This window comes from Notolepis coatsorum (assembly GCF_963971535.1).
Source record: "Notolepis coatsorum genome assembly, chromosome: 10".
NCBI lineage: Eukaryota > Metazoa > Chordata > Actinopteri > Aulopiformes > Paralepididae > Notolepis > Notolepis coatsorum.
In genome coordinates, this window is record NC_140174.1 from 137,073,520 (window position 1) to 137,100,006 (window position 26,487).

General features: G+C 44.1%; 1 protein-coding gene across 1 annotated transcript in view; it reads right to left on the reverse strand.

Moving 5' to 3' along the window:
- cemip2 (cell migration inducing hyaluronidase 2) overlaps positions 1–24,782 on the reverse strand; it is a gene marked incomplete at both ends in the record, with an annotated part of 46,064 nt that extends 21,282 nt beyond the window's left edge. Inside the window, 5 exons of the mRNA XM_084323204.1 lie at positions 8,009–8,097; positions 17,644–17,772; positions 18,430–18,499; positions 20,950–21,155; positions 24,570–24,782. Of these exons, the coding sequence (XP_084179330.1) occupies positions 8,009–8,097; positions 17,644–17,772; positions 18,430–18,499; positions 20,950–21,155; positions 24,570–24,782 (707 nt within the window). The remainder of the gene's footprint in view (positions 1–8,008; positions 8,098–17,643; positions 17,773–18,429; positions 18,500–20,949; positions 21,156–24,569) is intronic.
- Between the last annotated feature and the right edge of the window lie 1,705 nt (positions 24,783–26,487).

The window sequence follows — 26,487 nt, forward strand, 5'->3', positions numbered from 1 at the left end:
CAGACTCCCTCTCCCCCTCTCTCTCTCTCTCTCTCCCTCTCCCTCACAGACTCCCTCTCCCCCTCTCTCTCTCTCTCTCTCTCCCTCTCACTCACAGACTCCCTCTCCCCCTCTCTCTCTCTCTCTCTCCCTCACACACACAGACACACACACACAGCGTGGGCAGCGGTCTCAGAGGAGGACCTAAGCTTTTTTCCGTCTGGAAGGGGGCTGTATTTGGACGGAGAGCTGCCGAGTGGAAACTCTATCTGTGGAGCTCTGTTTTCTCTGTCAACACACACTGACAGACCCTCCACTAAAATACATTATCACAGTAGTCACAGGGGCCATCCTACGACCCTCATACACACCCACATACATCTACAGTACTGGGGTAATAGATATCCAAGATGTCGTAGTATTTATTAAGTAGCAAGTCGTTGATACCCCAATGTTTGTACAGTATGAGGCCATCGTTACCCGAATACCCTAATAGTAAGTAGTTACTAGTCCGTCTACTTACACCGATATCCTCTCCCCCTACACTGTGTCAGTACACTAGTCACTAGGTCATCTAGATACACTAATACTTGTGCAGTCAGTGCCCCACAAATTAACTCCACTGAAAAGTCCATTAAGGCAGATTGAACCGATTCAAAATGTTTTACAAATATTATCCAGAGGCTGCATATTCCTTCCTGTAGGAATTTGCTGCAAACATTTAAGCAAACAAATGCAAGATACACAGGTGCACTGTACGTGTCCAGAGATGGGGATAGTGGCTAACCCTCTGGGACCACAGGTACCCCTGCTGGGATGTAATCCAGCCAGAACCGTCTCTCCTGTGTCTCCTCTACTCTGTCTCCCTCTCAGCCTTCCTACTGTCTCAATAAAGAACCTTCTCTCCTGTGTCTCCTCTACTCTGTCTCCCTCTCAGCCTTCATACTGTCTCAATAAAGAACCTTCTCTCCTGTGTCTCCCCTACTCTGTCTCCCTCTCAGCCTTCATACTGTCTCAATAAAGAACCTTCTCTCCTGTGTCTCCCCTACTCTGTCTCCCTCTCAGCCTTCATACTGTCTCAATAAAGAACCTTCTCTCCTGTGTCTCCTCCACTCTGTCTCCCTCTCAGCCTTCCTACTGTCTCAATAAAGAACCTTCTCTCCTGTGTCTCCTCTCCTGTGTCTCCCTCTCAGCCTTCCTACTGTCTCAATAAAGAACCTTCTCTCCTGTGTCTCCTCTACTCTGTCTCCCTCTCAGCCTTCCTACTGTCTCAATAAAGAACCTTCTCTCCTGTGTCTCCTCTACTCTGTCTCCCTCTCAGCCTTCCTACTGTCGCAATATAGAACCTTCTCTCCTGTGTCTCCCCTACTCTGTCTCCCTCTCAGCCTTCTTACTGTCGCAATAAAGAACCTTCTCTCCTGTGTCTCCTCTACTCTGTCTCCCTCTCAGCCTTCCTACTGTCTCAATAAAGAACCTTCTCTCCTGTGTCTCCTCTACTCTGTCTCCCTCTCAGCCTTCCTACTGTCTCAATAAAGAACCTTCTCTCCTGTGTCTCCCCTACTCTGTCTCCCTCTCAGCCTTCCTACTGTCTCAATAAAGAACCTTCTCTCCTGTGTCTCCTCTACTCTGTCTCCCTCTCAGCCTTCCTACTGTCTCAATAAAGAACCTTCTCTCCTGTGTCTCCCCTACTCTGTCTCCCTCTCAGCCTTCCTACTGTCTCAATAAAGAACCTTCTCTCCTGTGTCTCCTCTACTCTGTCTCCCTCTCAGCCTTCCTACTGTCGCAATAAAGAACCTTCTCTCCTGTGTCTCCTCTACTCTGTCTCCCTCTCAGCCTTCCTACGGTCTCAATAAAGAACCTTCTCTCCTGTGTCTCCCTCTCAGCCTTCCTACTGTCTCAATAAAGAACCTTATCTCCTGTGTCTCCCCTACTCTGTCTCCCTCTCAGCCTTCTTACTGTCGCAATAAAGAACCTTCTCTCCTGTGTCTCCCTCTCAGCCTTCCTACTGTCTCAATAAAGAACCTTCTCTCCTGTGTCTCCCCTACTCTGTCTCCCTCTCAGCCTTCTTACTGTCGCAATAAAGAACCTTCTCTCCTGTGTCTCCTCTACTCTGTCTCCCTCTCAGCCTTCCTACTGTCTCAATAAAGAACCTTCTCTCCTGTGTCTCCTCTACTCTGTCTCCCTCTCAGCCTTCCTACTGTCTCAATAAAGAACCTTCTCTCCTGTGTCTCCCCTACTCTGTCTCCCTCTCAGCCTTCCTACTGTCTCAATAAAGAACCTTCTCTCCTGTGTCTCCTCTACTCTGTCTCCCTCTCAGCCTTCCTACTGTCTCAATAAAGAACCTTCTCTCCTGTGTCTCCTCTACTCTGTCTCCCTCTCAGCCTTCCTACTGTCTCAATAAAGAACCTTCTCTCCTGTGTCTCCCCTACTCTGTCTCCCTCTCAGCCTTCCTACTGTCTCAATAAAGAACCTTCTCTCCTGTGTCTCCTCTACTCTGTCTCCCTCTCAGCCTTCCTACTGTCGCAATAAAGAACCTTCTCTCCTGTGTCTCCTCTACTCTGTCTCCCTCTCAGCCTTCCTACGGTCTCAATAAAGAACCTTCTCTCCTGTGTCTCCCTCTCAGCCTTCCTACTGTCTCAATAAAGAACCTTATCTCCTGTGTCTCCTCTACTCTGTCTCCCTCTCAGCCTTCCTACTGTCGCAATAAAGAACCTTCTCTCCTGTGTCTCCCTCTCAGCCTTCCTACTGTCTCAATAAAGAACCTTCTCTCCTGTGTCTCCTCTACTCTGTCTCTCTCTCAGCCTTCCTACTGTCTCAATAAAGAACCTTCTCTCCTGTGTCTCCTCTACTGTCTCCCTCTCAGCCTTCCTACTGTCTCAATAAAGAACATTCTCTCCTGTGTCTCCTCTACTCTGTCTCCCTCTCAGCCTTCCTACTGTCTCAATAAAGAACATTCTCTCCTGTGTCTCCTCTACTCTGTCTCCCTCTCAGCCTTCCTACTGTCTCAATAAAGAACCTTCTCTCCTGTGTCTCCCTCTCAGCCTTCCTACTGTCTCAATAAAGAACATTCTCTCCTGTGTCTCCACTAGGGGTGGAACGGTTCACAAAATGGACGGTTCGGTTCGTATCACGGTTTTGGGGTCACGGTTTTGGGTTCGGTTCGATATACGTTGTTTTTTATAAAAAAAACTTTAACACTCAAAAATCTAAACATGCTTCTCATTTATATAAAAAAAAGAAAAAAAAGTTTACAGTGTTTACAGCCTTAAATAATGTTTGGCAAATGTCCGACTTACATCAAGGAACCCGGATCATCAACAAATCAATCTTAACTATATTCACAGGACATACTTGACTCCTATAAGACTGTGCCGAATGGGGCTTAAACAAGACTCCAAATGCTCCCAATGTACAAATGGGGACGAGGGGACATTTATGCACATGTATTGGGACTGCTCACCAGTTAAGGCATTCTGGAAAGATGTGACCCAACAAATATCAAAACTCGTATCTTGGAATATACCTGTACACCCCTCTGTATTACTATTGAATGATGTTTTTGAGTTTGCAGTACATCCACAGCTAAAGAGATTGGTTTTATCGGGTATCACAGTAGCCAAAAAGCTGATCGCATCACGCTGGTTTCAACCGGAAAAAATGTGCCGTAAAGTTTGGTTTCTTACATATCTCGATGTAATTTATCATGAAATATCTACAGCAAGAATTCTGGGTCTCAATGAATCCAAAATGTCAATGTGGTTAGAAGTGGTGGAGAGAATAAAAGCTAGCTTATAATGGTAGTGTCTGGTTAGGTGCGAGGGATAGTGGAGGTACTTCTCAATGGGGGGTCCGGGAGGGGGGGGTTCGAGCTGAGCATATGTGTGTAGGTTTTTTTAGATAACAGGTATTAGGGGTATATCTTATATAAGACAACTAACTAAAATGTGAACTCATTGGATGTGCCCTGACAATTAATGCTTGTATATCTTATCGTGTGTTGTCATGTTTGTTTATATGTTTGTTTAAAAAATAATAAAAAAATAAAATACAAATAATGTTTGGCACACAAAGACCGAACTGACTGAAAAATATAGGCTACATTTGTCAAAGTATTAACAATATGCTCAGCCAGCACTAGACTTTCCTTTCTTTTTCTTTTTTTAATCAACTTTTTCTCCCATTTTCTATTTTTCTCCCATCCCGATTTCGTATTTTGTCCAATTCTACCCTCCCCTGTCTCGAACGCTGTTAGGCCATGCCTTCCACAGGTCGGCTGCAATGTGGACCAAGCCTTGCATCACGTGTCCCCTCCGGTACACGAGGAGGCAGCTGTCGCATCTTTTCACCTGTACAGCGTGATCTCTCAGCTGCGAGGGTCTGCGTGGGAGGGACACGCCGCCCTTGTTGCTTCCTGATTCTGCTGCACAGGCGCACCAACCGACCTGTAGGAGTCGCTGTCCACAACGTCCAATCCCCACCCGCCAGCTTCCCACCCCCTAATACTGCCAATTGTATTAGTATGAGCGACCAGCCAAGCTGGTAACAATGCCGAGAGCTGGGCTCGAACCCAGCATCTCCTGCATTAGTGGCGAGCGCCTTGCCCACTGCGCCACCCAGAGTTTCCTTTCTTTAATATAAACACAAAAAAACAATGTCAACCATGTTTAAATTCCCTGATTGTCAGTTCTTAATGGAAAGATTCGTTTTCTGCTTGAAATTAAAGTGCAGTATTTGAAATACAATGAAAGGAATATGGCTGGATTTCTTATCAAAGGAAAAAGTGTCACTGTTATTTAAAATAAATAAATAAACAAATTAGAAGGCCATCAATATAAATTGCAGCATACATCAAACTAACACACACACTGTACTGTTTCAAAACAACACTGCTCTGTTCATTCTATTTTTAAAATACGTACATTATCTGTCTACATTTATTTAGACTAACATTATTTAAATATTGAGTGCAACTGTGGTTGATTACGTAATTCGGTGAGTTGGAACTATCTATGGGTTGGCGGGTTCCCACGGACATTTTAGCGTCACGGACCTTCAGCTCAGGCAACGTTATCAGCTTTGGTAACGTTAGGAGTTCATAACATGCAGTGGAAAAGCGGCAATAGTCCCGGTTGGAGTTAGTAAACACAGTTGTATGTTAGCCTTCTTGGATGTTGAATAAGCGCCTATCATTGTCTTTAAACACCCCGCCTCTCAGACTCCCATTTTCTCCTCTGCTAGCTAGTAGCTACGGTAACATTGCATTGACTGTATTAGCTGGCGGGCTACCATAGTTCAACATGCGTTGTGTTGTACAAACTGCTAACGCTATGGCAAGATGTGTGTAGGCCTATGTAATGTTAATGGCTATGTTTTTAAAGTCGTAATGAAGCTTGATTTATATTGTGCTTGCCATTTTTACACAAACTGACTAGCACCTGGCTGCAGTGCTGCTGCTGCTGCTGCAGCCAGCGCTCACCTCTCCCGGCTCCGTGCCAAATTAAGTTTTTAATTTTTTTTATTTGCGCATCATCTGAACCGTACGATACACAGACGCCCCGAACCGTGGGGGTCGTACCGTACGGTACACGGTTCGAATGCGTATCGTTCCACCCCTAGTCTCCACTAGTCTGTCTCCTGCATAGGCTTCCTACTGTCTCAATAAAGAACCTTCTCTCCTGTGTCTCCTCTACTCTGTCTCCCTCTCAGCCTTCCTACTGTCTCAATAAAGAACCTTCTCTCCTGTGTCTCCTCTACTCTGTCTCCCTCTCAGCCTTCCTACTGTCTCAATAAAGAACCTTCTCTCCTGTGTCTCCTCTACTCTGTCTCCCTCTCAGCCTTCCTACTGTCTCAATAAAGAACCTTCTCTCCTGTTTCTCCCCTGCTCTGTCTCCCTATTGTCTCGTTAAAGAAACCTCTCTCCTGTGTCTTTCCTACTCTGTCTCCCTATTGTCTCAATAAAGAACCTTATCTCCTGTGTCTCCTCTACTCTGTCTCCGTTTCAGCCTTCATACTGTCTCAATAAAGAACCTTCTCTCCTGTGTCTCCCCTACTGTCTCCCTCTCAGCCTTCATACCGTCTCAATGAAGAACATTATCTCCTGTGTCTCCCCCACTGTCTCCCTCAGCCTTCCTACTGTCTCAATAAAGAACCTTCTCTCCTGTGTCTCCTCCACTCTGTCTCCCTCTCAGCCTTCCTACTGTCTCAATAAAGAACCTTCTCTCCTGTGTCTCCTCCACTCTGTCTCCCTCTCAGCCTTCCTACTGTCTCAATAAAGAACCTTCTCTCCTGTGTCTCCTCCACTCTGTCTCCCTCTCAGCCTTCCTACGGTCTCAATAAAGAACCTTCTCTCCTGTGTCTCCTCTACTCTGTCTCCCTCTCAGCCTTCCTACTGTCTCAATAAAGAACCTTCTCTCCTGTGTCTCCTCTACTCTGTCTCCCTCTCAGCCTTCCTACTGTCTCAATAAAGAACCTTCTCTCCTGTGTCTCCTCCACTCTGTCTCCCTCTCAGCCTTCCTACTGTCTCAATAAAGAACCTTCTCTCCTGTGTCTCCCTCTACTCTGTCTCCCTCTCAGCCTTCCTACTGTCTCAATAAAGAACCTTCTCTCCTGTGTCTCCCTCTACTCTGTCTCCCTCTCAGCCTTCCTACTGTCTCAATAAAGAACCTTCTCTCCTGTGTCTCCCTCTACTCTGTCTCCCTCTCAGCCTTCCTACTGTCTCAATAAAGAACCTTCTCTCCTGTGTCTCCCTCTACTCTGTCTCCCTCTCAGCCTTCCTACTGTCTCAATAAAGAACCTTCTCTCCTGTGTCTCCTCTACTCTGTCTCCCTCTCAGCCTTCCTACTGTCTCAATAAAGAACCTTCTCTCCTGTGTCTCCCTCTACTCTGTCTCCCTCTCAGCCTTCCTACTGTCTCAATAAAGAACCTTCTCTCCTGTGTCTCCTCTACTCTGTCTCCCTCTCAGCCTTCCTACTGTCTCAATAAAGAACCTTCTCTCCTGTGTCTCCTCTACTCTGTCTCCCTCTCAGCCTTCCTACTGTCTCAATAAAGAACCTTCTCTCCTGTGTCTCCTCTACTCTGTCTCCCTCTCAGCCTTAAATAAAGAACCTTCTGTCATGTGTCTCCCTGGCATAGTTTGTCATTGTTATCCGATTCCAGACACATAAAATATACACACTCAGGCATACCTGCCATTGTTATCCAGACACAGGTACTACTGTATATACACACATACCTGGCATTGTTATCCAGACACAGGTACTATATACACACATACCTGGCATTGTTATCTAGACACAGGTAATATATACACACATACCTGGCGTTGTTATCTAGACACAGGTAATATATACACACATACCTGGCGTTGTTATCTAGACACAGGTAATATATACACACATACCTGGCGTTGTTATCTAGACACAGGTAATATATACACACATACCTGGCGTTGTTATGTAGACACAGGTAATATATACACACATACCTGGCGTTGTTATGTAGACACAGGTAATATATACACACATACCTGGCGTTGTTATCTAGACACAGGTAATATATACACACATACCTGGCGTTGTTATGTAGACACAGGTACTATATACACACATACCTGGCGTTGTTATCTAGACACAGGTAATATATACACACATACCTGGCGTTGTTATCTAGACACAGGTAATATATACACACATACCTGGCGTTGTTATCCAGACACAGGTAATATATACACACATACCTGCCATTGTTATGTAGACACAGGTACTATATACACACATACCTGGCGTTGTTATCTAGACACAGGTACTATATACACACATACCTGCCATTGTTATGTAGACACAGGTACTATATACACACATACCTGGCGTTGTTATCTAGACACAGGTAATATATACACACATACCTGCCATTGTTATCTAGACACAGGTACTATATACACACATACCTGGCGTTGTTATCTAGACACAGGTACTATATACACACATACCTGCCATTGTTATGTAGACACAGGTACTATATACACACATACCTGGCGTTGTTATCCAGACACAGGTACTCCCGGGGGTCTGCAGCGCTAGCGTTGGTCATTTTCACACCTTTATCTATGAACAGTCCTGCCTGGGAGGAAGACAGAATATGATCACACAGTAATATGCTGTATTCCAGGAGGTTTCTCAAACCGTGGAGCCAGACCTAGAATAGGCTCGGGGCCTCTTTCTGTGGGGTTCCCCCGCATGACCCGCGACAATGAGTCCTATGTATGTTTTTATGAGCCTAGTGCCAAGGCCAGAATACAGTTTGGGACATGGGCTAAAAAAAAGTTTTGGTAGAGAATTTTATTTTCCTCTAGTGTAGGGCAGGCCTACTGGGAGAAGTGGGAGGAAGGACTGAATTACATTATGGCTAAATATGGCTGTATGGATGAGTGAGCAGGAGAATGCAGTATGTGCGTGTGTGTGTGAATGGTATGCCGTATATATATATATATATGTGTGTGAATGGGTATGTAGTGTACTATATCTGTGTGTGTGTGTGAATGGTATGCCATATATATATAATAAATATATATATGCGTGTGAATGGGTATATGTACCATATATCTGTGTATGTGTGTGTGTGTGTGTGTGTGAATGGTATGCACTATACATGTGCGTGTGAATGGGTATGTACCACATCCGTGCGTGTGTGTGTGTGTATATGCACGTATGTGTAAATGCAGCAGTGTATACGTGCACGTGCAGACATCTGTCCTATACTGTGTATGTAAATCCCTGCGCTGAGCCCCGTGATGTAATTGAAGTATAGTCTCTCTTGCCTCCAGGCTGCTCAGCCTATAAGAGAGGCTCCTGTGGTCAGAGCCCAGGCTGCTCAGCCTATAAGAGAGGCTCCTGTGGTCAGAGCCTCCAGGCTGCTCAGCCTATAAGAGAGGCTCCTGTGGTCAGAGCCCAGGCTGCTCAGCCTATAAGAGAGGCTCCTGTGGTCAGAGCCTCCAGGCTGCTCAGCCTATAAGAGAGGCTCCTGTGGTCAGAGCCTCCAGGCTGCTCAGCCTATAAGAGAGGCTCCTGTGGTCAGAGCGGACAAAGACCTCACAGTTCACCTGCCCCACCGCTGTTATTAAAGACCTCACAGTTCACCTGCCCCACCGCTGTTATTAAAGACCTCACAGTTCACCTGCCCCACCGCTGTTATTAAAGACCTCACAGTTCACCTGCCCCACCGCTGTTATTACACACACACCAACAGAGCACTATTGTACAGGCTACCTGCTGTTATTACACACACACCAACAGAGCACTATTGTACAGGCTACCTGCTGTTATTCTCTCACTCTCTCTATCTCTCCTCTGTTAAGCCTATTGTACAGGCTACCTGCCTGTGAGAGAGAGAGAGAGAGAGAGAGAGAGAGAGAGAGAGAGAGAGAGAGAGAGAGAGAGAGAGAGAGAGAGAGAGAGAGAGAGAGAGAGAGAGAGAGAGAGAGAGAGAGAGAGAGAGAGAGAGAGAGAGAGAGAGAGAGAGAGAGAGAGAGAGAGAGAGAGAGAGAGAGAGAGAGAGAGAGAGAGAGAGAGAGAGAGAATGTGTGCGTGTGACATGTGTGCGTGTGACATGGGTGTTTATGTGTCTGTGTGTGCATGTGGGTGCCTCTGGCATGAGCTGCGTGAGTAAACAAAGAATTATGGCGAGGGTGAAAAAGTATTCAAATATATTACCTAAGAAGAAGTACTGAGGCATCAGTTACATTTCATTTGAGTAAGAGTACTTACTCATTACTAGGGAATTACTTGAGTAAAAGAGTTTAAAAAAAAAAAAAAAAAAAAAAAATTACTTCATGGGGAATATTTGTGCAATGCTTCTTAGAATGATGCACGTTTCTCCTCTGTAGAGAGAACATCAGTGCCAAGAGGCTTGGCATCTCGCAGACAGGAACTGCACTGCATTGAAATTGCACAATATAGCCCACTGAAAGCAAGCATTGAAACCTTAATGCTAGTAACAGCTTTCTCTTCAGGCTACAAATATAGCACCATGTTTACAACATGGTTTAATAGTTCTAGGATGTAGCAGTTAATTCCATCAGTAATGATGAGTTGAGAAATAGATATCTGGTACTTGAGGGGTATAATACCTTAAAGTTAAGAGTCTACTTAGGAGGGGTATAATACCGTAAAGTTAACTCATTGGCTGCCACACTGTTTCAGGGGTTAGGCTATGCGCTGCCACGCATTAAACTAATGGAGTCCGTCACCTTGTTTGCAGGGCTATAACTATATTTTATATTACAGCTATGGATGCAATACTATGGCCCATTTGACATCGAGTATCTATCGTTCAATATGTGAAAAAGAAAACAATTTTCCATCCATACATTCCCTTTTATACTGTGGTGAATATAAGTATGGTTTTAGAGCGGTCTAGGGTAATTCCTGGGAGGCTAGTAATAGCCTGCAATGTGTATTATACTAAATCCATTGGCATTTCGCCCCTACCCACGCTACAATAAAAAAATCAAATGCATGATAGGTATTATGTTTCATCATGAATGCATGAACGGGGGGGGGGGGGGGGGGGTCGTTTCTGATTAATTGATTGTCGATAACGGCATTCGTTATTACAACAACATACGCTGATCATTTACATTTACATTTAGTCATTTAGTTGACGCTTTTATCCAAAGCGACTTACAAGTTCTGTACGACAAGTCATCAGGAAGGGTACAACTCTATCAGCTGAGTAACAATGTTCATCGAAGTGTTGAGTGTTACAGTGCATGACAGTAAGGTTGGTTAGGGTTAGAGTAGAGTAGAGTTTTTTTTCTTTTTTTTTAATTTTTATTATTATTTCAGATAATGGTTGAAGAAGTGCGTCTTTAGTCGACGGCGGAAGATTGGACAGGTTTCGGGTGTCCTAACTGGGGTGGGTAGTTCATTCCACCATTGTGGGGCAAGGACTGAGAATAGGCGACTTCTCTTTGATGACCCTCCCGGAGCTTGGATAGGAGTAGGTCTGAGGCGGCCAGAAGATGCAGAGCGTAGGGGTCTTGAGGGTGTGTAGTTAGAGACCATTGACCGGAGGTAGGCGGGAGCGGTTCCCTTTGCCGCACGGTATGCTAGGTCGAGGGCCTTGAAGCGGATACATGCAGCAATGGGGAGCCAGTGCAGGTCCCTAAGAAGTGGGGTGACATGGGCCGACTTCGGTAGGTTTGAGATCAGGCGGGCCGCTGCGTTCTGAATGAGTTGAAGAGGCTTGGTGGCAGTGGCCGGGAGGCCAGCGAGGCGGGAGATGACTGTTGATTGGACGAGGAGTTGGGTGGCTTCTTTTGTCAGGAAGGGGCGGATCCTTCTGACGTTGCTCAGGAAGGATCAGGGCGATGGCTATGAAAACAAGGCACAATCAAGCTGAAATTGACGTTAAATTGCTCTTACCTGTGGCCGGTGGGATTCAAAAAAGAATATTCCAATTATTTGACTGCCATCTGGTAGATCGTATGTCCATTTGGCCCATGACATAACCCACCACAGCATAACGGGGGTCCCAAAAACGATTCAATGCAATCGGGTGAAGCCCTAGGTTCAGTTTAGTAGAAAAGAGCGCCCGGAGGCATTTCATCGACGCACAATACACAAGGTTTCAAATGGTGCACGATATCGCCGCCTGGTAGGATGCGGCCAGTATTGCACTTTAGCGATCTCAGACTCAGCCCCATGATAACACCAGGCTCCCTGGATGGATAATGAATGGAAATATCAAATAAAAGAAATAACGATTAAATAACGAGTATACTCGTTGTTGGCATTCAACGATTTGTGGCCAATAACGAGTATAATCGTTGTTGGCAGTGAATGAGTTAAGAGTCTATTTAGGAGGGGTATAAGACCTTAAAAGTTATAGTCTACTTAGGAGGGGTATAACACCTTAAAGTTAGAGTCTACGTAGGAGGGGTATAAGACCTTAAAGTTAGAGTCTACTTAGGAAGGGTATAACACCTTAAAGTTAGAGTCTACTTAGGAAGGGTATAACACCTTAAAGTTAGAGTCTACTTAGGAGGGGTATACCACTTTAAAGTTAGAGTCTACTTATGAGGGGTATAACACCTTAAAGTTAGTCTACTTATGAGGGGTATAACACTTTAAAGTTAGTCTACTTATGAGGGGTATAACACCTTAAAGTTAGAGTCTACTTATGAGGGGTATAACACCTTAAAGTTAGTCTACTTATGAGGGGTATAACACTTTAAAGTTAGAGTCTACTTATGAGGGGTATAACACCTTAAAGTTAGAGTCTACTTATGAGGGGTATACCACTTTAAAGTTAGAGTCTACGTAGTAGGGGTATAAGACCTTAAAGTTAGAGTCTAGTTATGAGGGGTATAACACCTTAAAGTTAGAGTCTACTTAGAAGGGGTATACCACTTTAAAGTTAGTCTAGTTATGAGGGGTATAACACCTTAAAGTTAGAGTCTACGTAGTAGGGGTATAAGACCTTAAAGTTAGTCTAGTTATGAGGGGTATAACACCTTAAAGTTAGTCTAGTTATGAGGGGTATAACACCTTAAAGTTAGAGTCTACTTAGAAGGGGTATACCACTTTAAAGTTAGAGTCTACTTATGAGGGGTATACCACTTTAAAGTTAGAGTCTACTTATGAGGGGTATAACACCTTAAAGTTAGTCTACTTATGAGGGGTATAACACCTTAAAGTTAGAGTCTACGTAGTAGGGGTATAAGACCTTAAAGTTAGAGTCTACTTATGAGGGGTATAAGACCTTAAAGTTAGTCTAGTTATGAGGGGTATAACACCTTAAAGTTAGAGTCTACGTAGTAGGGGTATAAGACCTTAAAGTTAGAGTCTACTTATGAGGGGTATAACACTTTAAAGTTAGTCTACTTATGAGGGGTATAACACCTTAAAGTTAGAGTCTACGTAGTAGGGGTATAAGACCTTAAAGTTAGAGTCTACTTATGAGGGGTATAAGACCTTAAAGTTAGTCTAGTTATGAGGGGTATAACACCTTAAAGTTAGAGTCTACGTAGTAGGGGTATAAGACCTTAAAGTTAGAGTCTACTTATGAGGGGTATAACACTTTAAAGTTAGTCTACTTATGAGGGGTATAACACCTTAAAGTTAGAGTCTACGTAGTAGGGGTATAAGACCTTAAAGTTAGAGTCTACTTATGAGGGGTATAAGACCTTAAAGTTAGTCTAGTTATGAGGGGTATAACACCTTAAAGTTAGAGTCTACTTAGAAGGGGTATACCACTTTAAAGTTAGAGTCTACTTATGAGGGGTATAACACCTTAAAGTTAGTCTACTTAGGAGGGGTATAACACTTTAAAGTTAGTCTACTTATGAGGGGTATAACACCTTAAAGTTAGTCTACTTAGGAGGGGTATAACACTTTAAAGTTAGTCTACTTATGAGGGGTATAACACCTTAAAGTTAGAGTCTACTTATGAGGGGTATAACACTTTAAAGTTAGAGTCTACTTATGAGGGGTATAACACCTTAAAGTTAGTCTACTTAGGAGGGGTATAACACTTTAAAGTTAGTCTACTTAGGAGGGGTATAACACTTTAAAGTTAGTCTACTTATGAGGGGTATAACACCTTAAAGTTAGAGTCTACTTATGAGGGGTATAACACCTTAAAGTTAGAGTCTACGTAGTAGGGGTATAAGACCTTAAAGTTAGAGTCTAGTTATGAGGGGTATAACACCTTAAAGTTAGAGTCTACTTAGGAGGGGTATAACACCTTAAAGTTAGTCTACTTATGAGGGGTATAACACCTTAAAGTTAGAGTCTACTTATGAGGGGTATAACACCTTAAAGTTAGTCTACTTATGAGGGGTATAACACTTTAAAGTTAGTCTACTTATGAGGGGTATAACACCTTAAAGTTAGTCTACTTATGAGGGGTATAACACCTTAAAGTTAGAGTCTACTTAGGAGGGGTATAACACCTTAAAGTTAGTCTACTTAGGAGGGGTATACCACTTTAAAGTTAGAGTCTACTTATGAGGGGTATAACACCTTAAAGTTAGTCTACTTATGAGGGGTATAACACTTTAAAGTTAGTCTACTTATGAGGGGTATAACACCTTAAAGTTAGAGTCTACTTATGAGGGGTATAACACTTTAAAGTTAGTCTACTTATGAGGGGTATAACACCTTAAAGTTAGTCTACTTATGAGGGGTATAACACCTTAAAGTTAGTCTACTTATGAGGGGTATAACACCTTAAAGTTAGAGTCTACTTAGGAGGGGTATACCACTTTAAAGTTAGAGTCTACTTATGAGGGGTATAACACTTTAAAGTTAGTCTACTTATGAGGGGTATAACACCTTAAAGTTAGTCTACTTATGAGGGGTATAACACCTTAAAGTTAGTCTACTTATGAGGGGTATACCACTTTAAAGTTAGAGTCTACTTAGAAGGGGTATAACACCTTAAAGTTAGAGTCTACTTATGAGGGGTATAACACCTTAAAGTTAGTCTACTTATGAGGGGTATAACACCTTAAAGTTAGAGTCTACTTAGAAGGGGTATAACACCTTAAAGTTAGAGTCTACTTATGAGGGGTATAACACCTTAAAGTTAGTCTACTTATGAGGGGTATAACACCTTAAAGTTAGAGTCTAGTTATGAGGGGTATAACACTTTAAAGTTAGAGTCTACTTATGAGGGGTATAACACCTTAAAGTTAGAGTCTAGTTATGAGGGGTATAACACCTTAAAGTTAGAGTCTACTTATGAGGGGTATAACACCTTAAAGTTAGTCTACTTATGAGGGGTATAACACTTTAAAGTTAGTCTACTTATGAGGGGTATAACACTTTAAAGTTAGAGTCTACTTATGAGGGGTATAACACCTTAAAGTTAGTCTACTTATGAGGGGTATAACACCTTAAAGTTAGAGTCTACTTAGAAGGGGTATAACACCTTAAAGTTAGAGTCTACTTATGAGGGGTATAACACTTTAAAGTTAGTCTACTTAGAAGGGGTATAACACCTTAAAGTTAGAGTCTACTTAGGAAGGGTATAACACCTTAAAGTTAGAGTCTACTTAGGAAGGGTATAACACCTTAAAGTTAGAGTCTACTTAGGAAGGGTATAACACCTTAAAGTTAGAGTCTACTTAGGAAGGGTATAACACCTTAAAGTTAGAGTCTACTTAGGAGGGGTATACCACTTTAAAGTTAGAGTCTACTTATGAGGGGTATAACACCTTAAAGTTAGTCTACTTATGAGGGGTATAACACTTTAAAGTTAGAGTCTACTTATGAGGGGTATAACACCTTAAAGTTAGTCTACTTATGAGGGGTATAACACCTTAAAGTTAGAGTCTAGTTATGAGGGGTATAACACTTTAAAGTTAGAGTCTACTTATGAGGGGTATAACACCTTAAAGTTAGTCTAGTTATGAGGGGTATAACACCTTAAAGTTAGAGTCTACGTAGTAGGGGTATAAGACCTTAAAGTTAGAGTCTAGTTATGAGGGGTATAACACTTTAAAGTTAGAGTCTACTTATGAGGGGTATAACACTTTAAAGTTAGAGTCTACTTAGGAGGGGTATAACACTTTAAAGTTAGAGTCTACTTATGAGGGGTATAACACCTTAAAGTTAGTCTACTTATGAGGGGTATAACACCTTAAAGTTAGAGTCTACGTAGTAGGGGTATAAGACCTTAAAGTTAGAGTCTAGTTATGAGGGGTATAACACCGTAAAGTTAGAGTCTACTTTATAATACCTTAACCCATTCAGTGCCAACCACGAGATTAGTCGGGTTAACTCGCCATGCGTTGAGTGGCAAGACCCGAGAAAACTCGGGTTTTAATCGTTATTTCTTTTATTAGCAATATCCATTCCTTTTTCATCCATCCAGCCTGACGTTATCATTGGGAATGGGTCTGAGCTCGAAAAGGGCAAATACCACCGCCTAGCATCTCCCGGATGGTATTGCACATCATTGGATTGGATTGGGTGGGACTGTGCATCAGAAAAAAACTCCGCTCCCGGGGTTTCCCTTCTCGGGCAAGCAGTATCTGTTACCACATTCACTGGGGAGGCTCGGAGCAGCTTTCGATTATGTGTTTTGGTGCTATAACATTGGATCAATAAACGTGATCAATATTTGGAATGGCGATCAGGAATTGGATTAATCTTTTTGCAGAACATCTGATGCGAGGTAAGGACTCTATGTTACCAGTCTTGGGTTAATCAGATGTTTTTTCTCTGCCATCGCAGCGTGTGTGTGTGTGTGTGTGCGTAACATTAGCCGTATACACGGCATGGATAATCGATTTTTCAGCCCGCTTCTCTAGCGTGCATAGTACACATATACTATCAATAATCTAGCGTTTATTTGAAAACGATTCATAAATGAGCCGAAAAATGACAACGTGTTTTGTGTATTCCAGTAAAGGGCTATTATCGCGGAATTTCTCTGGAATTACTAGACATCTCCAAAACTATACTTGTATTCAAAACGGTATAAAATGAAAATGTACCAATGAAAAAAAACAATCCGTTTCGTACATGTTGACTGCAAGCAAGTCATTGATAAGTGAGGGGTGTTTTAGACCCATAGCCATAATTTAAAATATAGTTTAGGCGTTCGCAAATTTCCCCGTCCTCCCATTGACTTCCTTACTGGCAAGCTAGCCCTAATATGGTCAACGGGGCGTGGCTCTGAATGAGTTAAAGAGGAACACTACTAAACACTATGTTATTTCCATGGCCACATATTCTCCCAAAGCCTGGAATCAGAGAAGCAAGAATCAAACGTGTCATCAAGTATAAACTCTGGAGCCGCTCCATTGACAAAAGGTAAACGGTGCATTTATATAGCGATGTACAATTAGTTCCTCACATTTGACCCATTCACTCACACATTCACACACCGACAGCTCATAGGGAGCAGTTAGGGGTTAAGTGTCTTGCTCAAGACACTCAAGACACGCTGCCCGGAAGGAGTGGGAATCGAACAAGGAACCTCCGGATTACCAGACGACTGCTCTACCTCCCGAGCCAGTCGCCCCACACAATGAATGGGAGATTGATTGTGTGGACCCACAGAATGTTCCCCTGGGTGCTCTCAGTGTCATCTATTGACATCTCTCCCAATCCATTGTCTATGGAGCCGCTTCAGACTTTATACTTGATGACATCACAAGAGCTTTAGCACTCTGGTTTTGATATGTTCACTAATACATCTGTACCGTCTCAGACCAGAGGAATAACAGAGGAATTCATGTTCACTAATACGTCTGTACCGTCTCAGACCAGAGGAATAACAGAGGAATTCATGTTCACTAATACGTCTGTACCGTCTCAGACCAGAGGAATAACAGAGGAATTCATGTTCACTAATACGTCTGTACCGTCTCAGACCAGAGGAATAACAGAGGAATTCATGTTCACTAATACGTCTGTACCGTCTCAGACCAGAGGAATAACAGAGGAATTCATGTTCACTAATACGTCTGTACCGTCTCAGACCAGAGGAATAACAGAGGAATTCTGAAACTGGGGCGTAGTTCCCCTGAGGGGGTTATAATACCTTAAAGTTAAGGTGCACCTGGTGAGGGGCTATTACAATACCTTAAAGTTAAGGTGGTGAGGGGTTATTACAATACCTTAAAGTTAAGGTGGTGAAGGGTTATTACAATACCTTAAAGTTGGAGTGCACGCGGTTGTTGTAGAATATTCCGAGGGGCGTGAGCTCTGCCTTGGTCTCTGGTACCAGCCCATGAGAGTCTCCAGTGGAAGAGCTATGAAACACGTACCATATGCCAGCATCCTTGTGTGGGGGAGAGAGAGAGAGAGAGAGAGAGAGAGAGAGAGAGAGAGAGAGAGAGAGAGAGAGAGAGAGAGAGAGAGAGAGAGAGAGAGAGAGAGAGAGAGAGAGAGAGAGAGAGAGATGGAATAAAGTCACAAGAAGAAGAGAAGAAGAAGAAAAATGTTTGGAATGCACCAGCTGGTCCAAGAGCAGCAGATTGGCATTTCTAGCTGCACGATCTGTTCCCACAATGCTCTCTGCCCGGCGCGGCAGGCCGTTCCTCCGAACCCGAGTTTGAAAGGTCAATTGATGGGTTTTAGAGATGACGAAGCGGAGTGTAATACCTCGTAGCGAGGCTGCAGAGAACAGCCGCGGGGCTCTGCTGTGTGTTTGTGTAGGAGATAAGAAGAAGAGGGGGTACCTCGTCATGCGTTTACTTAAGACTGGATCCCGCCGTGTGTGCGTTACACCCCCCCACAGGTCCCAGTTTTATTGACGGATCATGTGTTTTTATGAGATTGGAAACCTCTGATTAAAGTTCAGGATCACCTAAGCCGTGTATCTTGTAAGCCGTGTATCATACTGCACCGCGACGGGCCGTCTCCTCTGGTTATTCATTTTCTTTATCAGATCAGTGGAAGATGTGCGGAGGCTTTCGTTTTCATAACCATAACTCACCTGGGAGCCGGCGGCAGCGTTGCCGATGAGGTTGTTATTGGGGTTGGCGATCCAGAATGTGGAAACCGCCCTGGAAGACACACACGCGGACACACACACACACACACGCGCGGACACACACACACACACACACAAACACACAGGAGGAGAAGAAATTAAAGGGGCTGTTTTGGTTGGAGAATCTGATCGAATCAGAAATGTATGAAGCAGAGACGGAGCACAGACTCCTGTGATCCTTCAGAAATCCACCACTCCTGCATAACATGGACAGCTCTGCCAACACACACACACACGCACGCACACGAACACACACGCACACACACACCTCATCCTTCTGAAAACAGACCATGCTGCTTCCCGTACAGAGGCTCTTTTCTCGCTCCCGCTACAACACACACACGTCCCGCGGAGAAGGGAGGTTGTTTTCACAGGGATAAGGCCGCTGCACCGCTATCTCTCTCGCACACTGCAGGGCTTCAGCCATCTCTCTCACTACGGACATGAACCCTCTCTGCCTTTCCTCAAAGCACGCCGGCCCCTCTACCACAGAGCCCCCCCCCCACGCAGGCACTTCAGATTCTTTTAGATACACGGACCGGAGGCCACGGTTCAGACCACCGATTATTAGGGGTGTAAAGGTACACGTATCCGTACTGAACCATTTCAGTGTGTACTGTACCGAACAGCTGTGTACCGAACAAATACAACGGTATGTTAATCACTAATGACCGCCCACCGGGGGCTGTTTATTTTTCACAATCTAATATAATTATTATCATTTTAAATGTTTTTTTACAAGTCGATTATTAATTTCAATATAGAATATTCGTTGACAGCCCTACAAGTACAATTAGTTACTGCACACTACATCACCCCTGAGTGGAACATGGAAAGCCAAACTTTCCCCCACTGTACCGAAAACCTGTACCGAACCTTGACTTCAAAACCGAGGTACGTACTGAACCGTGTTTGTTGTGAACCGTTACACCCTTACGGATTATGAACACCGGTGCGGCGCCCCTTCCAAATGTCCAATGCTCGGCCTGCCGGTTTTGCCCGCCTGCTGCGTTTCTCGAGAACCGGTCATCCGATCGACTTCGCGCTCGACGCTGCACTTCCTCTGGTCCTCCTCTGGTCCTCAGCGACACACCTGCCACGCGTGAAGTCGATTGGATTAACGGTTCTCCAGGAACGGCGCAGGCGGCAAAACCGTCCGGCCGAGCATTGGCCATTTGGAACGGGCACACCGCACCAGTGTTCATAAACGGTGATCTGAACCGTGGTGTCCGGTCCGTGTATCTAAAAGAACGGAGAGAGAATCGAAGGACGAACGGACAGACAGATTATGTTAGTTAGATTATGTTTAAGGGGGGGGGGGGGTAGTACCCCTTGATGTTGGCACAGAGGGTTGCATTGGTCTGCCCCTTTTTAATATGAGTGTATAATCACTAAACTCAATAAGGAAATTAATTCCTGTAGTCACTGTAGCATTTTAACTACGCTCATTCATCTGTCAGTGTGCGGCCGTGACTGGATCCGTTAGATCTAGTGTTTCAAGAGGTTTTCTCCATGTTGGCTGAGGGTGCGTTGCCCTCGGGGACGTTAATCCCACGACGCAGAAGGGGTCATCGCTCTGTTCCGTGTCACTCCCTCGCCAATCCTACAATACAACATGTAGACACATCTAGCTGTGATCTCAGTCCCTCACTGTCCCAGTTCCCTCCCTTACCACCACATCTAGCTGTGATCTCAGTCCCTCACTGTCCCAGTTCCCTCCCTTACCACCACTCTACGCCTCGTCGCTGTGATCTCAGTTCCCTCCCTTACCACCACTCTACGCCTCGTCGCTGTGATCTCAGTTCCCTCCCTTACCACCACTCTACGCCTGGTCGTTGACCCTTGTACACAGGGTCTTGTTTGTCAGTTCCCTCCCTTACCACCACTCTACGCCTGGTCGTTGACCCTTGTACACAGGGTCTTGTTTGCTCAGTTCCCTCCCTTACCACCACTCTACGCCTGGTCGTTGACCCTTGTACACAGGGTCTTGTTTGTCAGTTCCCTCCCTTACCACCACTCTACGCCTGGTCGTTGACCCTTGTACACAGGGTCTTGTTTGTCAGTTCCCTCCCTTACCACCACTCTACGCCTGGTCGTTGACCCTTGTACACAGGGTCTTGTTTGTCAGTTCCCTCCCTTACCACCACTCTACGCCTGGTCGTTGACCCTTGTACACAGGGTCTTGTTTGCCAGTTCCCTCCCTTACCACCACTCTACGCCTGGTCGTTGACCCTTGTACACAGGGTCTTGTTTGTCTCAGTTCCCTCCCTTACCACCACTCTACGCCTGGTCGTTGACCCTTGTACACAGGGTCTTGTTTGTCTCAGTTCCCTCCCTTACCACCACTCTACGCCTGGTCGTTGACCCTTGTACACAGGGTCTTGTTTGCTCTGTTCCTTATCGCTCCGTCGCCACACCTGTAACCCTTAAGACACACTGAAGTGGTCATCCCGGGTGGCTTACTTGCACTCCGTGCTGGGCGAGGGCGTGTATCCCTTGTAGACCTGGTCTCTGATGCTGGTGCAGAGGCTGTCGTTGCGTTCCGTGGGCAGCTGGGTCCCCGGTCTGGTCAGGAGGCCCAGGTTGTGGTAGAAGGTGTTGCGCTGCTCGATTCCGTCCTCCAGGAAGAAGCAGTGACCCAGGGTGTCGTAGCCCACCGTGTGCTTCACCTGAGGTCAGAGGTCAGAGGAGGGCGGGGCTGATCAAATAAAATGTATTTGTAAGGCCCGACACATTAATGTCCCCATGGGCCGGACACATCTTCTTTAAACAAGTCAAGAAGAAACATCACAATGAATCAAGAACAAAACAAAAACACCACGAAATCCAAAATAAAATGTTAAATAAATAAATGCAACACTCCCAGACATACCCCACGCGAAGGTAAGGTAAAAAACTCAAAAATAAAATAAAAAGCCTAATAGGTTAAAAATAAATAGGAAAAAAGCACCACAGGCAATGTGGAGGGGAGAAGCCTTAGAAGGGCCGTTCAAGGGGGGATAGTAGTGTTGCTATAAAACAGGCGAAACAGTTGGTAAGCATGTACATATATACGTGTAATGAAACACAATGAGTACATGCAATAGCAACTGGGGTGCATAAGAACATTTTGAAAGATTGAAAATAAAGGTGATGACAGATCCATTTGCGGTAAGGATCGGGACACAAAGGGGTGAACACGGATTAGAGAACCGTGAGAGCTGGGTTCTCAAAAGATTCTAGATTCACATTTAGTTATTTAGCTGACGCTTTTATCCAAAGCGACTTAAAAGTTCCGTATAACAAGTCAGCAGGAGGGGTCAGTAACATTGTTCATCAAACAGTGTCGAACTTGAGCGCTACAGTCTTGGGTGCAGAGTAGTGATGACATATTGACATAGTAGGTAGTAATAGGCAAGTTAGATTCCTTGGCAGCAGAGTACATACTAGTAAAAGACAGTATGACTGTGGTGGGAGGTTCGTTCCACCAGTGTGGGGCGAGGACAGAGAATAGCCTGCTTCTCTTTGATGACCCCCCTGGAGCTCAGATAGGAGTGGGTCTGAGGCGGGCAGAAGATTTAAGGTTCTAATGGGAATAGAGTTTACACTGTGCTATTCCAATGATTTTGTCAAGACATTATTAGTCAATGCCAGTAAACAGACACCCGTCTCTCTAAGCTGGAAACCAGAGCATCAACACTTGAATTTGTGACGTCAATTGATTGACACTTTTTGGAGTTGGTCCATTGTCGCCACCAGCTGTGTGAGCTCATGGAACTTCAGTGTTGAGCTACTACATCCAAATGAGTTTTAATTAAATGTCAGGCGTACAGCTCTCAATAAGAACATGTACCCATACCCCAGTAAAATCACCTTGGCTACTGTCACAGTGTCAAGATAAGATAAGGTATTCCTTTATTGATCCCCTTGGGATAGATCCCAGTGACTAGATCGAATAGTAATTTTGTGAGTTCTGCCCATCGCCAGCTGCTATATTGTCAACGTCATGATAGGACACCTTTTTTCAGTGTACAAATGTATACCGGTGTTATCATGAATGATATGATATGACGCAGCCCTACGCTGGAGCTATTGTAAAGATGCCTTTCTGTGTGGATTCATGCCGGTGGGCTACAGACGGCAAACCATTGCTTCCGTCTCCAAACTACGCATATCGTGGGAGCTGCTCCTTTATCCAGCGTCTATAGAGCAGCTTCAGAATTTATCTCTTGACGACGTCGCCCCTGGAGTCTCTTCTTGTGTTTATAGTCACAAATCAAAACTGAGCCGTAAAACATTATAGAAATAACACATGTGAACTTTACGGTCCGAGTTCCCCTTTTATGCCGACTACTACTGAGGGAAAAATATTATGGTCAGAGGAAACACTGAGAAAATGAAACTGGAGACACAATTATAATTTTGGGGGAAATTGTGATGCACGACTTCGTGGCTGTGGTGGGACTCTTGAGTATTCCAGACTCACTAGGGGAGCCCAGGAGCCTCTCACTGCCTCTTAGAATTATGCCTTAATAATCGCATGAGTCCGGTGTGGAAGGAAGGTCGGCATGACATGGGAGGATCGGTGGGGGGGTAGTTTGTGGAGGGCAATAAAGTTAATCAAGGGGGTTATAACCCCCATTACCTTTGGATGGGGGTTATTTATAGTTTGTTCAGTTCTTTTTCTGGCTGGGGGGGATTGAAGCATATTGAAGACGCCATAGAGGAAGTTGACTTGAGGAAAATATGAACAGGATTTGATTTCCCTGCATGGTGCTACTTGGCCATATGTTGGCAAACCCTTAACACCACATCTTACTGTTTTTTTTTATCGAATGGAAATGTCTATTTGTTTTATTATACTTGTTCCAATAAAAAATAATGATTGTGGTGTGCCTATAGTTTAAATGTGTTATATGAAGGTGACTGTATGAAAAAAGATAAATAGAAAAGCAATACAAAAATGACTATCAGAAAGAGAAAAAAGAACAGTGCCAGCGATACCAAGTATTGTTGCATGTTACACAGTGCCATGCCTGTGAGACACCACTAGGGGCAGAGTGGCTAACTGTGAGTGAGTGAACGACTGTGTGAGTTAGTGCCCGGTCTATGAGGAGCTTGACATCTAAGAAATTAAAGCACATTTTGTTCCACTGCACTGTAAAAAAGGAAACACACATTTCTTCAACCATACTATAAAAAAAAGGAAAAACATATTTGTTCTACCACACTAAAAAGGGGGCATGTTTATGAATTGCATGAAGGAATCTTTTCCAGGAATGAACACAATATGCATTCTTTAAAAAAAAAATCGACATTGTCCTTGTAACAGAATGGGAACAGGAAAATCCACTAGTCAAAAGACATTATCTGAACATCAGTAAATGCCATTTCCTCAATTCAGTTCTAATGATTGTGTTTTTATCTTGTGGTCTCAAGGACAGAAGCTGACCAGCTGACCATAGCTTGACGTCAACAAGAGACACACACACACACACACACACAGCGACACGCGCGTGCAGTGATTTAGTTGTTTACTGGCAGCGTTGGCGGGTTAGAGGGACATGTCTTCCTCAGGGAGATTGCACTTTAGCGATGTCAACAGGAACATTAAAATGTGCCCGAGGTAGAAGGTCAAGGGGTAAATGTCATCTGGGGAGGAGGGCAGGCTGCATTAGCCCTGTACCTGTAGAGTAGAGATAACACTTGAAAGTTTCAAAGTCACATAAGACGAGTAAGACGCAAGTGAGACCAAATCCCAGAAGAAGAGAACGGACATTGAGAGAGAGAGATACAGGAAGAACAGGAAGATGAGAGGAGAAGAAGAAAGAGGCCATTTAGTGATGAAAGCTGTAATTGATGTGCCCTTTAACAGCCAGAGTCACATGTTAGTTGTTAGGGAAAGAAGTCTCACATCATGCCCTAGGAGTTTTTACACAACACACACACAACCTCTATCCATCTGTCTCTCTCTACATATACAGAGAGAGAGAGAGACACACACACACACCCACGCACACACACACACACACACACACACACACACACACACACACACAAATCCTCCACCATTTTCCACACACACCCACGCCCCTCCTACTGACCAGCAGTCCGTTGGTGGCGTGGATGGTGAGGCAGCGAGAGAAGGAGTGGTGTATGGAGACCCCGTCCACGTAGGTGGGGTCCCGGTAGCCCCCCCTCTGGTCCACGTCCCCGCAGAGGTGGAAGTGCAGCGGGTAGCTGCCTCGCTCCGCCTGCTGCCCCATGTTCTTCAGCTCCACCTGGGAGAGGTGCACCGACGAGAAGTTCCTCAGGATCTGAGCGGGTGGGAGGGGGAAATAATAGTAATAATACAACTTTATTTGTAGAGCACCTTTCATACAGAAACTGCAGCTCAAAGTGCTTCACAACTGAACAAAGACAGGCATAAAATGAGCACATAAAGTGCAGACATATAAAATCACAGTTTTTCACATTAGGATCTAACATCCCAGCAGGCCACCTAGTTTATGGTTTGATTGTTTTAAATAGACAATAATAAAAAGAGTAAGATAAGGAAAGGGAGTTGAAATATTCCCCACTATTAGCCAGACGGTAAGGTATAATTACTCCAGCTTGGGTGACAGGATTACGAATTACTTTAACAGATGGTCCAAATTAAAAAATTCATTACAGGCCTGTGCGTCAATAATTAAAATGAATATTTTACCCAGAATTAACTTTATCAGCTCCATGCTCCCGTTACCTCCTCCTGCTGGTTACTGGCAGAAATTGCACTCTGCCTCATATAAATTCGTTTGGAACAATAAACGCCCGCGCTTGAAGAGATCAACTGCCCAAAGGAGTAAACTCGATGGGGGCTTAGCATTTCCAGACTTTAAATATTATTTTCAAGCTTTCTCTCCGAGACCTTTGATCACTTGGTTTGACGCTCAAGCAGCTGTATCTTGGCAACCATTGGAGGAGAAGTTGGTGTCCCCATATAGACTTCAGGATATTGTGTATACCAACATATCAATTAAACAATGTAAATTACGATTTGGCCCTCTTATCACACATGTGATCCAGACTTGGCGTGACACTTAGAAAGTGGGTACAAAACGCCATCAATGGCACACGCATTCCCCTCTATTTAATAACAATCTTCTCCTTATTGGACAACAACCTATTAGATACCCTAGATGGGAAAAGAAAGGCATACACACATTGGGGGATATCTTCGATAACTCTGGTCTCCGCTCTTTTCAGGATATATCCAACGGATATGATCTCCCCGGTACCTCCTTTTTCTTTTATTTACAAATAAGAGCAGCTCTGAAGGCTCATGGCGTGCCATGGGACGCTCCACTAGTGCATCACCGCTTTCACAAATTATTTTATGACAAAGAGACATCGAGAGGCTTCATTTCTGACTTTTATCGCCATTTACTCATGTCCTCGTATAAAGACCTTCCCCTGGATACGATTTGGAGAAAGGATGTCCCGGAGTTGGATGTAGATTTTGATTGGGATGCAGTCTGGGAAAATTTTCGGTTATCCTCACACAACCCAGATCACCAACAGATTCACCAAAATTGTATTCACAGGACTTATTTAACCCCTAGACCAGGGGTGTCAAACTCATTTTCACAGAGGGCCACATCAGCATTATGGTTGCCCTCAAAGGGCCAAAGACTGTATAAATGTTAATGTTATGTAAAATAAATGTAGCTACTCATTTACATATTGTTAAACATGTTGTTTCTGTATTTATTACTTATTCAAGTTATACATATTGCATATGCATTTGCATAGATGTTAGCTTATGTTATTTTAACAAATTATTTTAGTTTATCAGAACCCCATATTACTCCATTAATCAATGATCAAACCATTCAAGTAAATAACAAAGAAGGAGATCATCAAATACAAGCTATGACATTAAGTTTGTTCAAAACCTTTTTGTCACAGTCAAGAGGGGCAGAACTAACAACTGTGAGCTGCAAAGAACACGTGGGACAGATGTAGCAGATGTTACAAAAA